This window comes from Mauremys reevesii, linkage group 1 (assembly GCF_016161935.1).
Source record: "Mauremys reevesii isolate NIE-2019 linkage group 1, ASM1616193v1, whole genome shotgun sequence".
NCBI classification, from domain to species: domain Eukaryota; kingdom Metazoa; phylum Chordata; order Testudines; family Geoemydidae; genus Mauremys; species Mauremys reevesii.
In genome coordinates, this window is record NC_052623.1 from 1922297 (window position 1) to 1935848 (window position 13552).

The window sequence follows — 13552 nt, forward strand, 5'->3', positions numbered from 1 at the left end:
TGTGAGGTGTGAACTTCAGGCCTCCACTTCTGCACCTACTCAGAAACCTGCCATTGCATCACAGTTACTGTGGTTGCTTCAGGAGAAGAGACTTAGTAAAAGCAACACCAGCACGACGTTACGTGATTGGAGTGCAGCCGCAGGCCTGTCCTGGGCACAGAGGCCTTTCCCTCCCCAAACAGCTGCCCAGGAACAAAGGGGCCCCATAGGCAGGATAGAGACTGGATTAACGTTTGCTTTGGATTTGTTCTCTCCCTCTTGGTTCATTTCCTCCCAGTCTCTCCCAGGGGGAATTGAAATCGAATGTTCCAGGCTGAGCCAGACTTTCCAGCACTGCCCCAGCTGGAGGGTCTTGGATTCCCATAGGTCAGGGGTGGCCAAGCTGAGCCTGAGAAGGAGCCAGAATCTCTGGTGCTAATGGAGTGGTACGCCTGTTCGCTCCATCCTGGGGTGGCTGAAAACATCAGCGCGAAGCTGGTGGACAGTTCCTTGATCTGCTGTCACTGTTCATGCCCGAGTCTTATGGAGAGGCTTACCTCCTCGACGCCACGATCATTTTCCCCTTCATCGTAGACTCCTTCAGGCCACTCAGCATCATGTCTCTCCTGGGCTGTGACCTGAAGAACCTCGAATTCTTGGGAGTGAAAGGGCTTTAGACAATTATCATGATTCACCTTAGGCTTAAGGTAAGGGTCTGGGAAATCTATGAGATAATTAACAGCTCCCATGTGCTCTTGGGCCTTGAACGGCCCATCCCACGATACTTCCATCTGATGGGCCTGGAGTGCCTTCCAGACCATGACTTGGTCACCTACCTTGAAGGAACGCTCTCTGGCATGTGTATCATACCAGGCCTTAGGTTCTTGCTGAGAATTCTGTAGGTTTTCTCAAGCAAGGGCTAAAGCATCTCTGATAGTGTTCTGAAGTTTGTCTACAAAGTGCAAAATGTTAGTCCCTGGAGAAGGTGTAACCCTCTCCCATTGCTGCTTCACCAATTGCAATGGCCCCTTAACCTTGCTGTAGGCAGGTCAAGAGAGTCTGCTTTAAAGGTTGAACCATTACTTGGGCCTCTGGATTAATGAGTTTGAGGTCCCCTAGGGATTGGTGGATAGCTGACACCTGCGCTCCAGTGTCTCTCCATGTGATAACCTTCTTCCTGCCCACATTCAGGGTCTCCCTTTGCTCTGGGGGTATTTGAGAGGCATCTGGGCCTGGGGACTCATGGTGTAATCCCGGTGCAATGAACTGCAGTCTGCTAGTGCTCTTGGGGCAGTTGGCGTTCACATGCCCCAGCTTGTTACATTTAAAACATCGCCCAGCTGGCTTGTCACTGGAGCAAGGTGGGTTGCTGGGGAATGGGGTTGAGGGACAAGAGGGCATCTGGGGTCTCCCTTGTGGTGGAGAGGGCTCCTCCCTTTGAGGTAGGCCCTTGGGTTGCCTCCAGGGCTGATAGGCCATCTCTGGGTGCCCCTTCTGTTATCCCCACAAACTGCTATTAGTTTTGGTCCTCTCTGTCACTCCCACCCATCCTCCAATCTCCCTTCCTCTGTTATGGTTTTGGGCTTCCCTTCAAGATGTATCAGGATTAAGTTTAGAAGTGTGAGCAACAAGGGTGATCTTGTGGTGGGAGTCTGCTATAGACCACCAGACCAGGGGATGAGGTGGACGAGGCTTTCTTCCGGCAACTAGCAGAAGTTACTAGATCACAGGCCCTTGTTCTCATGGGAGACTTCAATCACCCTGATATCTTCTGGGAGAGCAATACAGCAGTGCACAGAAAATCCAGGAAGTTTTTGGAAAGTGTAGGGGACAATTTCCTGGTTCAAGTGCTGGAGGAACCAACTAGAGGCAGAGCTCTTCTTGACCTGCTGCTCACAAACCAGGAAGAATTAGTAGGGGAAGCAAAAGTGGATGAGAACCTGGGAGGCAGTGACCATGAGATGGTCGAGTTCAGAAGGGAACTGATGGGTAGGATACAATGGGAGAATAACATGAGGGGGAAAGGAGTCCAGGAGAGCTGGCTGTATTTTAAAGAAGCCTTATTGAGGTTGCAGGAAAAAAACATCCGATGTGTAGAAAGAATAGTAAATAGGGCAGGCGACCAGCTTGGCTTAACAGTGAAATCCTTGCTGATTTTAAATACAAAAAAGAAGCTTACAAGACGTGGAAGATTGGACAAATGACCAGGGAGGAGTATAAAAATATTGCTCAGGCATGCAGGAGTGCAATCAGGAAGGCCAAATCACACTTGGAGTTGCAGCTAGCAGGAGATCTTAAGAGTAACAAGAAGGGTTTCTACAGGTATGTTAGCAACAAGAAGAAAGTCAAGGAAAGTGTGGGCCCCTTACTGAATGAGGGAGGCAACCTAGTGACAGAGGATGTGGAAAAAGCTAATGTACTCAATGCTTTTTTTTTGCCTCTGTCTTCACAAACAAGGTCAGCTCCCAGACTACTGCACTGGGCAGCACAGCATGGGGAGGAGGTGACCAGCCCTCTGTGGAGAAAGAAGTGGTTCAAGACTATTTAGAAAAGCTGGATGAGCACAAGTCCATAGGGCCGGATGTGCTTCATCTGAGGGTGCTAAAGGAGTTGGCGGTTGTGATTGCAGAGCCATTGGCCATTATCTTTGAAAACTCATGGCGATCGGGGGAGGTCCCAGAGGACTGGAAAAAGGCTAATGTAGTGCCCATCTTTAAAGTGAAGAAGGAGGATCCAGGGAACTACAGGCCAGTCAGTCTCACCTCAGTCCCAGGAAAAATCATGGAGCAGATCTTCAAGGAATCAATTCTGAAGCACTTAGAGGAGAGGAAAGTGATCAGGAACAGACAGCATGGATTCACCAATGGCAAGTCATGCCTGACTAACCTAATTGCCATCTATGAGGAGATAACTGGGTCTGTGGAAGAGGGGAAAGCAGTGGATGTGTTATTCCTTGACTTTAGCAAAGCTTTTGATACGGTCTCCCACAGTATTCTTGCCAGCAAGTTAAAGAAGTATGGGCTGGATGAATGGACTATAAGGTGGATAGAAAGCTGGCTAGATCGTCGGGCTCAACGGGTAGTGATCAATGGCTCCATGTCTAGTTGGCAGCCAGTTTCAAGCAGAGTACCCCAAGGGTCGGTCCTGAGGTTGGTTTTGTTCAATATCTTCATTAACGATCTGGAGGATGGTGTGGACTCCACCCTCAGCAAGTTTGCAGATGACAGTAGACTGAGAGGAGTGGTAGATACACTGGAGGGTAGGGATAGGATACAGAGGGACCTAGACAAATTAGAGGATTGGGCCAAAAGAAATCTGATGATGAGGTTCAACAAGGACAAGTGCAGAGTCCTGCACTTAGGATGGAAGAATCCCATGCACTGCTACAGACTAGGGACTGAATGGCTAGGAAGTGGTTCTGCAGAAAAGGACCTAGGGGTTACAGTGGACGAGAAGCTGGATATGAGTCAACAGTGTGTCCTTGTAGCCAGGAAGGCTAACGTCATTTTGGGCTGTATAAGTAGGGGCATTGCCAGCAGATTTAGGGACGTGATCATTCCCCTCTATTCGACATTGGTGAGGCCTCATCTGGAGTACTGTGTCCAGTTTGGGCCCCACACTACAAGAAGAATGTGGAGAAATTGGAAAGAGTCCAGCAGAGGGCAACAAAAATTATTAGGGAGCTGGAGCACATGACTGATGAGGAGAGGCTGAGGGAACTGGGATTGTTTAGTCTGCAGAAGAGAAGAATGAGGGGGGATTTGATAGCTGCTTTCAACTACCTGAAAGAGGGTTCCAAAGAGGATGGATCTAGACTGTTCTCAGTGGTATCAGATGACAGAACAAGGAGTAATGGTCTCAAGTTTTAGTGGGGAAGGTCTAGGTGGGACATTAGGAATCACTATTTCACTAGGATGGTGGTGAAGCACTGGAATGGGTTGCCTGGGGAGGTGGTGCGATCTCCTTCCTTAGAGGTTTTTAAGGTCAGGCTTGACAAAGCCCTGGCTGGGATGATTTAGTTTGGAATTGGTCCTGCTTTGAGCAGGGGTTGGACTAGATACCTCCTGAGGTTCCTTCCAACTCTGATATTCTGTGATTCTATGAATACTTTGGAAGTGGGAATTGGGTATGTGATTTTGCCGAGGTCCTCGGGGATGGTGAAACTGCCCAGCTATTCGCACCTGTGTAACCTTAGACCCAGGAGGAGGGTGCGACCGGGTGATACCTTTGGCCGGGGAAATGAGTCAAAGGCGAGGTGAGGGACTGGAGAGTTCAGTTTAGAACTGGGTGGGGAAACTGAGGGATGCCCAGAACCAAGATAAATTATAAAAGGTACAGAACACTTCCGTGTGAGGAGATATTAAAAAGACTGGGACTTCACAGCTTGGGAAAGAGATGATTAACCAGTGTGAGAGACCCAGACAAGTTGGGTACAGGAGTCTGGTAGAGGGCAAATATACTGACCACTGGCTGACTAGTTTTCTGTTCTCTGAGTCATCAGAGCAGGAGCTGCCCTAGATCAATCAGGAACCTGCTAGAACCAGTTCAGGCAGGCAGGCTAATCAGGGCACCTGGCTTTAAAACGACCTCCCTTCAGATACTGAGGGGCGCGCCAGGAGCTGCTGGAGGACCGAGGAGTAGGAACGTCTTCGGGAAAAGGTCCTGTGGTGAGGATCAAGAAGATAATGGGGGGTGGCCATGGGGAAGTGGCCCCAGGAGCGGTCACTGTCACACAGTTGGTTCAGGAGATGTTGCAGAGCGCTGTTATCCACAAGGCCCTGGGCCGGGACCCAGAGTAGAGTTCGGGCCTGGGTTCTCCCCATCCCCCAACTCCCTATTTGACACACGAGGAGTTGACCTGCGCTGTGAGTCACATCAGAGGCAACATCTCAGTTGAAGGGATCTGATCTGTCCTCGACCCACTCGGTGAGACACAGAGACTGCGGGGATTGTTCTCCTCCCTTCCCCCATGCTGGCCAGCGATGAGGTGAGCTGAGTGAATGGCAGGTTTGAGTCTCTAGCAAACGTGGTCAAACTGAGGGTTGCCGTGAACCTCTGAGATGAGAAAATCCTCCAGAAAGGGCAGGATGCACCAAGGCAGAAGAGGGACTTTGTCACACCAGGGGTATGAGAGAGGGCTCTAAATCATGACACGTGTGGAAAAATTGAATAAGGAAATGTTATTTACTCCTCCACATAACACAAAAATTAGGGGTCACCCAGTGAAATTAATAGTCAGCAGATTTAAAATAAATGAAAGAAATAATTTCTTCACAGACACCCTATGGAACAATTTGCTGGGGGACTATTATTATTATTATTTATTATAAGAACTATATAAGTTCATGGACAATAGGCCCATCAATGGCTATTATCCAGGATGGGCAGGGATCCAACACCACGTTCTGCATGTCCATAGGGTCTGTTTTCCAGACCCTGGAAGTGGGTGATGGGGGATGAATCATTAGATGATTGCCTGTTCTGTTCAACCCAACTGAGGTACGTGGTATTGGTCACTACTGGAAAACAGGATACTGGGACAGATGGACTATTGGTCTTACTCAGTAGGGTGATTCTGATGTTCTTTTATAGACCCAAGATATAGCTGTCCCCCACTGTAACACACTAATTTCACTAATGCCAACTTGCACACTGTAAATAAACACCCCGATTTTCAATATAAGCCAAAAATCAAGCCAATCCCATTTCAAAACAAGACCATAACAAGCCATTCCATAAAATAAACTCCAACATGATGTTACTAGGTCCCCCAGCAGGCAGCCTGGGACTGCGGTGGGCCCGTTTTGCACCCCTGAAATCTCTCCTCCCTTGCTCCTGCTTGCCCCTCCTTGCCTCAAGATGCCAGAACATGTTAGTACCAGAGCTGAGTGGGTCTAATATTTATTTATTTTTCATTCTTTTATACAGGAATTAGATACAGTGTTCCTGTCCGCTAATTGCTAAGTTATCTGCCTAAATAGCCCTTTGAATCATGTTTAAAATTGTCACCCCTAACTAACCCTTAAATGTCTCCCTTGCACATGGGGAGCGGGGGAGGATGGACCTGGGGATGATCCAGCGAGTGACAAGGGGAGGGTAAGACAGGAGCATGCGACAGGGACAGGGCCTTGCGGGGAAGAGGCAGAGCAGGGGCAGGGCGTTGGTAGAAGAGGAGTGGCAAAGGGGCCTTGGGGGTCTAGTAACAAACCCTTAGAAAGGTGTCAACTCAATGAGTTGTACACAGACCGATTCCCCAATTTGTCACATGCTGACACTGCACAAAAAGTTCAGGAAAGGGATTCATGTCTCTCTAACTGCTCAGTCAGTGTCAGGGAAGAGAGCCCAGCATCACGTCACCAGCCAGTCTGTTTGGAGCTGGGCCTGAAAGACAGAGGACCAGGGAAAACTTTAGGTCCCTTTACAAGTAAAGAGCTGGAACAGCCTGTCCCGAATATGTTTGGTCCCCACCCCATAGATGATGGGGTTCAACATGGGAGGCACCAGGAGGTAAATGTTGGCCATGAGAACATGGAAATGCAGGGGCACATTCTGGCCAAACCGGTGCGTGAGGATGGAGAAGAGAGCTGGAATGCAAAAGGTTAAGAAGACACAGAGATGGGAGCCGCAGGTCCTAAAAGTCTTGAGCCGGGCGTCCTTTGTGGGGAGGCTGAAGATGGCCCTGAGGATCTGGGTGTAGGATAGAGTGATAAAAAACACATCCAAACCAACAAAGAATCCTGTGGCACCTTATAGACTAACAGACGTTCTGCAGCATGAGCTTTCGTGGGTGAATACCCACTTCTTCAGATGCAAGTGGTGGAAATTTCCAGGGGCAGGTTTATATATGCAAGCAAGAAGCAAGCTAGAGATAATGAGGTTAGTTCAATCAGGGAGGATGAGGCCCTGTTCTAGCAGTTGAGGTGTGAAAACCAAGGGAGGAGAAACTGGTTCTGTAATTGGCAAGCCATTCACAGTCTTTGTTGAATCCTGAGCTGATGGTGTCAAATTTGCAGATGAACTGGAGCTCAGCAGTTTCTCTTTGAAGTGTGGTCCTGAAGTTTTTTTGCTGCAGGATGGCCACCTTAAGATCTGCTATTGTGTGGCCAGGGAGGTTGAAGTGTTCTCCTACAGGTTTTTGTATATTGCCATTCCTAATATCTGATTTGTGTCCATTTATCCTTTTCCTTAGAGACTGTCCAGTTTGGCCGATGTACATAGCAGAGGGGCATTGCTGGCATATGTGGCATATGATCTGGTTAGACCTAACCAGATCAGCCACACCATCACCGGTTCATTCACCTGCACGTCCACCAATGTAATATATGCCATCATATGCCAGCAATGCCCCTCTGCTATGTACATCGGCCAAACTGGACAGTCTCTAAGGAAAAGGATAAATGGACACAAATCAGATATTAGGAATGGCAATATACAAAAACCTGTAGGAGAACACTTCAACCTCCCTGGCCACACAATAGCAGATCTTAAGGTGGCCATCCTGCAGCAAAAAAACTTCAGGACCACACTTCAAAGAGAAACTGCTGAGCTCCAGTTCATCTGCAAATTTGACACCATCAGCTCAGGATTCAACAAAGACTGTGAATGGCTTGCCAATTACAGAACCAGTTTCTCCTCCCTTGGTTTTCACACCTCAACTGCTAGAACAGGGCCTCATCCTCCCTGATTGAACTAACCTCGTTATCTCTAGCTTGCTTCTTGCTTGCATATATAAACCTGCCCCTGGAAATTTCCACCACTTGCATCTGAAGAAGTGGGTATTCACCCACGAAAGCTCATGCTGCAGAACGTCTGTTAGTCTATAAGGTGCCACAGGATTCTTTGTTGCTTTTACAGATCCAGACTAACACGGCTACCCCTCTGATACTTGACATCCAAACCAGACACCAAGATTGCCACAGAGAGGCTGTAGTAACTATTGATGCGGATGTCGGCACAGGCCAGTTTCACCACGGCCATGCCATCACAGTATGTGTGGGGGATGATGTTAGTTCTGCAATATGGCCACTGCCTCGCCAGGAAGGGAGTTGGCAGTACGATTATGCAGCCACGCAGCATCACGGCCAGGCCAATCATGGCCACCACAGGGTTTGTCAGGATGGTGGAATGTCTCAGGGGATCACAGATGGCCACATAGCGATCAAAAGCCATGGCCGCAGAGATCCCAGACTCCATCACTGAGAAGCAGTGAATGAAGTATAGTTGAATGAGGCAGGCACTGAATTCAATCTCCCTGGAGTTGAACCAGAAGATGCTCAGCATTTTGGGCAGGATGGACGTGGACAGGACCAGGTCGGTGATGGCCAGCATGCAGAGGAAATAGTACATGGGCTCATGGAGGCTTGGCTCCATCTTCACGATGAACAGGATGGTGAAGTTCCCCAAGATGGCTATGGCGTATATGGTGCAGAAGGGGATGGAGATCCAGACATGGGCTGTCTCCAGGCCAGGAATGCCCAGCAGGATGAAGGTGGAGGGGTTGGTGAAATCAGTTGCATTGGAATCAGACATGGAGTAGGGGAGAAGGTGTCCAACCCTGAGGCAGAACGGTGTCTCCTGCATGTACCATACGTTCCTCTGACTTCCTGTACGTGCCCAGGGTGATGGTCGCAGTACAAATACCTGGATGGAGAGACAATGTGAATATGAGACATTACATGCACTACTGGAGGATGTTCTCATGGGAGAAGCAGATTGGTTGCTCTTCACACACTGAAAAATGACATTTTCATTATTCAGAGAAATAAATTATTAACAACTGATCTTACTCCATGTGTCAATAATTCCTACACATCATCGGGTGGGAAAACATAATAGGCACCATCAGCAAGAAACACGAGTGTGGATACTGGTTATCCATCCTTGTTCCTTAGTGCAATGAAAGCCAGGCTAGAGAGTCCATGTTGTAGGCCTCTGGCTGGGTCCCTGGAGGCTGTGTAGCCTAGTGACTAGAATGCCAAGTAGGGGGGCAGAAACTGGGGGAGGCTGGCTGCCTTCACCCACTTCTTCCTGGCCCAGGAACTCCAAGCCACTTCCTATCCAAGTCCTTAAATTTGGGATGTGGGCCCCAGAAGTCCAGATTCCCCTTACTGTGGGGTTTCTCAATAGGTTCCCCCCTATTTAACCAGTAGGGGAGGCTAACTGGCTCCTGTGGCTTGATGTCATTGAAAAACACCTGCTCATTTGCAGAAGTGTCCAAAACAAAGATAATGTTCGGATGCCTAAGGAATGGGATAGTGAATAACCTGGTATGAACATGCACTCGGTTTTGATCACCCAAACCTATAAAGATATAGCAGATAGAAAGGGGATTTCTGAGACAGGCTGTGAGAATGGCGGAGGCTGCCTGATGCAGACAGACTGAAAAGTTGGGAACTGTTAGTTTAGAGAAGAGACAAAGAATCATAGAGTCATAGAAGATGAGGTTTGGATAATGCCTCAGGATGTCATCCAGTGCAATTCCCTGCTGAAAGCAGGACCAACACCAACTAAATCATCCCAGCCAGGGTTTTCTCAAGCCTGACTTTAAAAACCTCTAAGGAAGGAGATTCCACCACCTCCCTAGGGAACCCATTCCAGTGCTTCACCACCCTCCTTGTGAAATAGTGTTTCCTAATATCCAACCTAGACCTCCGCCACTGCAACTTGAGACCATTGCTCCTGTTCTGTCATCTGCTATGACTGAGAACAGCCGAGCTCCATCCTCTTTGGAACCCCCTTTCAGGTAGTTGAAAGCAGCTATAAAATCCCCCCTCACTCTTCTCTTCTGCAGACTAAATAAGCCCAGTTCCCTCAGCCTCTCCTCATAAGTCATATGCTCCAGCTCTCAATAATTTTAATTTCCCTCCGCTGGACTCTTTCCAATTTGTTCACATCCTTTCTGTAGTGGGGGGCCCAAAACTGGACACAGTATCCAGATGAGGCCTCACCAGTACAGAATAGAGGGGAATGATCACGTCCCTCGATCTGCTGGCAATGCTCCTACTAATGCAGCCCAAAATGCCTTTAGCCTTCTTGGCAACAAGAGCACACTGCTGACTCATGTCCAGCTTCTCATTCACTGTAATCCCCAGGTCCTTTTCAGTAGATCTGCTTCCTAGCCATTCGGCCTGGTATTTTTTCCCTCCTAAGTGCAGGACTTTTTTGGCACAATTCATCCCATCATCCAGATCATTAATGAAGAGGTTGAACAAAACCGGCCATTGGTTCGACCCCTGCGGCACTCTGATTGATATCGATTGCCAACTAGACATTGAGCCATTCATCACCACCCATTGAGCCCGACAAGCTAGCCAGCTTTCTATCCCCCTTATAGACCACTTTAACTTGATGGGAAGAATACTGTGGGACACTGTAACCAAAGCTTTGCTAAAGTCAAAATATATCACGTCCACTGCCTTCCTCATATCCACAGAGGAGGTAGTCAGGTTAGTCAGGCATGACTTTCCCTTGGTGAATCCACGTTGACTGTTCCTGATCACCTTTCTTTCCTCCAAATTCTTCAAAATGGATTCCTTGCAGACTTTCTCCATGATTTTGACAGGGACTAAAGAGAGGCTGACTGGTCTGTGGTTCCCCAAGTTCTCTTTCTTCCCTTTTTTAAAGACGGGCACTATATTTGCCTTTTTCCAAACATCCAAAAACCTATTGCCACAATTTTTCAAAGATAATGGTTAATGAATCTGTGATCACATCAGCCAATGCCCTCAGCACCCTCAGATGCATTAGCTCTGGAACCATGGACTTGTGTTTGTCCAGCTTTTCTAAATAGTCCCTGTTGTGCATTTGGTTGTCATGGTTTTTGTTCCTATGGGAACTGAGTTAGATTATTAGGGGATAGCCCAGCCAGCTTCGGCCGGTTAGGTGAGCTCCGTGTCTGTAAATAAATGGTAGCTTTGTTAGCTGTCTGCTGTCTGGCCTCAAGTGATTTCTTCCTAAACCTGCTGCCCCCAAGGATATAACAGTCCCGAACCACTTCTTTCTTCACAGAGGGCTGGTCACCTCCTCCCCATGCTGTGCGGCCCAGGGCAGCAGTCTGGGAGCTGACCTTGTCTGTGAAGACGGAGGAAAAAAAGTGTTGAGTACTTCAGCTTTTTCCACACAGGGGCGGCTCTAGAAATTAGGCTGCCCCAGGCAGCGCGGTGTGCTGCGCCGCCCTTCCTCGGTCTCGCGGCGGGTCCCCTCTTCCCGCGGCTCCGGTTGAGCTCCCGCGGCAGGTCCACCGGAGCCCCGGGACGAGCGGACCTGCCGCAGGCATGACTGCGGGAGCTCCACCGGAGCCGCGGGAACAGCGAACCTCCCGCGGGCACGGCTGCAGACGGTTCGCGGGTCCGGCGGCTCCGCTTGAGCTGCCGCAGTCATGCCTGCGGGAGGTCCAGCCGAGCCGCGGGACGAGCGAACCGTCTGCAGTCATGCCTGCGGCAGGTCCGGTCGTCCGCAGCTCCGGTGGACCTCCCGCAGGCATGACTGCGGCAGGTCCACCGGCCCAGCCTGCCGCCCCCTAGATTTGGCCGCCCTAGGCAACAGCTTGGTTTGCTGGTGCCTAGAGCCGCCCCTGTTTCCACATCATCTGTCACTATGTTGCCTCCCCCATTCAGGTGGGATCCCATACTTCCCCTGTTCTTTTTCTTGTTGCTAACATACCTGAAGAAACCCTTCTTGTTACCCTATACATCCCTTGCTAGCTGCAAATCCTTTAGATTTTTGGCCTTCGTGATTGCACTCCTGCATGCTTGAGCAATATTTTTACACTCATCCCTAATCATCTGTCCCAGTTTCCACTTTTTGTAAGTTTCTTTTTTGTGTTTAAGCTCACTGAAGATTTCACTGTTAAGTTAAGCTGGTCACCTGCCATATTTGCTATTCTTTCTGCATATTGGGATGGTTTGTTCCTGCACCCTCAGTAAGGCTTTTTCTAAATACAGCCAGCTCTCCTGGCCTCCTTTCCCCCTCATATTAGCCTGTCATAGGTTTCACCCCTACTCTGAACTTTAGGGTACAGATGTGGGGACCTGCATGAGAACCCCTAAGATGAATTACTAGCTTAGATCAATCTGCTGCCACCACTCAAATCGTTTAAACAACCGTTAATGAGTCATTTGAGAACTCTGTCTTCCCACCAAAATAGCTCCCTCCCAAGTACTGTAACTCTTCCCTGGGTAGCCTTGAGAGACTCCTCCACCAATTTCCTGGTGAACACTGATCCAAACCACTTGGATCTTAAAACAAGGAAAAATCAATCAGGTTTTAAAGAAAATACTTTTAATTAAAGAAAAAGGGTAAAAGAAATACCTCTGTGAGATTAGCATGCCAGCTATTCTCACAGACAACAGATTAAAAAACACAGAGGATTTTCCTTTTGGCAAAAACCTTAGTGACACAAAAGAAAAACCCAATTTAATTCCCCCTCTTATGCAAAACCAAGTCACAAAAGGAAATAAACATAATCTAATTTATTCCTTCTTTAATACTCACTACCCTGGTTGATTCCTGGATCTTTTCACTCCGGCACAGAACTTAATGAAGAGAACAAAGGAAAAACTTCCCTCCTTCCTCTTGAAACATCCTGTCCCCACATTGGTTCCTCTGGTCAGGTGTCAGCTAGGCTAGGTGAACTTCTTAACCCTTTACTTTCTGTTTACGACAGCCGCCCATGGGATTTCTGAACATCATAAGGGAATCAAAGTCTGCTTCTCTGAAGTACAGATTCTGTATTTTGCTGCTCTCCTTTCTTCCTTTTGTCAGGATCCTGAACTCGACCATCTCATGGTCACTGCTGCACAGGTTGCCACCCGCTTCTGCTTCCCCTACCAATTCTTCTCTGTTTGAGAGCAGAAGGTCAAGAGGAGCACGGCCCCTAGTTGGTTCCTCCAGCACTTGCACCAGGCAGTTGTCCCCAGCACTCTTCAAAAACTTCCTGGATTGTCTGTGCACTGCTGTATTGCTCTCCCAGCAGATGTCAGGGTGATTGAAGTCCCCCATTAGAACCAGGGCTTGTTATCTGGAAACTTCTGCTAGTTGCCGGAAGAAAGCCTCATCCACCTCATCCCCTGGTCTGGTGGTCTATAGCAGACTCCCACCACGACATCACCCTTGTTGCTCTCACCTGTAAACTTAACCCAAAGACTCTCAACAGGCTTTTCTCCAGTTTTTTACCGGAGCTCTGGGCAGTCATACCACTCTCTTACATACAATGCAACTCCTCCACCTTTTCTCCCCTGCCTGTCCTTCCTAAACAGTTTGTACCCATCCATGACAGTGCTCCAGTCATGTGATTTATCCCACCAAGTCTCTGTTATTCCAGTTACATTATAGTTCCTTTACTGTGCTAGGACTTCAATTCTTCCTGCTTGTTTTCCAGGCTTCTTGCATTCATGTACAGGCACCTAAGATAACTCGCTGACTGCCCTACTTTCTCAGTATGAATTAAGAGGCCTCCCCCATTGCACCCTCCTCCTTGTGTTTCCTCCTGGTGTCCCACTTCCCCACTTACCTCAGAGCTTAGGTCACCATTCCCCGGCGAACCTAGTTTAAAGCCCTCCTCACTAGCTTAGCC

General features: G+C 48.6%; 1 protein-coding gene across 1 annotated transcript; it reads right to left on the reverse strand.

Annotated features, from left to right (window-relative positions):
- Nucleotides 1-6387: 6387 nt before the first annotated feature.
- LOC120373148 (olfactory receptor 52E4-like) lies at nt 6388-8508 on the reverse strand. Its single transcript, XM_039491093.1, has 2 exons — nt 7878-8508; nt 6388-6716 (listed from the first exon to the last, which is right to left on the reverse strand). Exons 1-2 carry the CDS (start codon nt 8506-8508, stop codon nt 6388-6390), a joined length of 960 nt encoding a protein of 319 aa, XP_039347027.1.
- Nucleotides 8509-13552: the final 5044 nt, after the last annotated feature.

Coding starts and splice junctions, on each gene's coding strand:
- LOC120373148 (XM_039491093.1), bottom strand. CDS start 8,508: ATGTCTGATTCCAATGCAACTGATTTCACCAACCCCTCCACCTTCATC. Junction 6,717..7,877: donor TGTGGCAATCTTGGTGTCTG/GTTTGGATGTCA, acceptor AAGGTGCCACAG/GATTCTTTGTTGGTTTGGAT.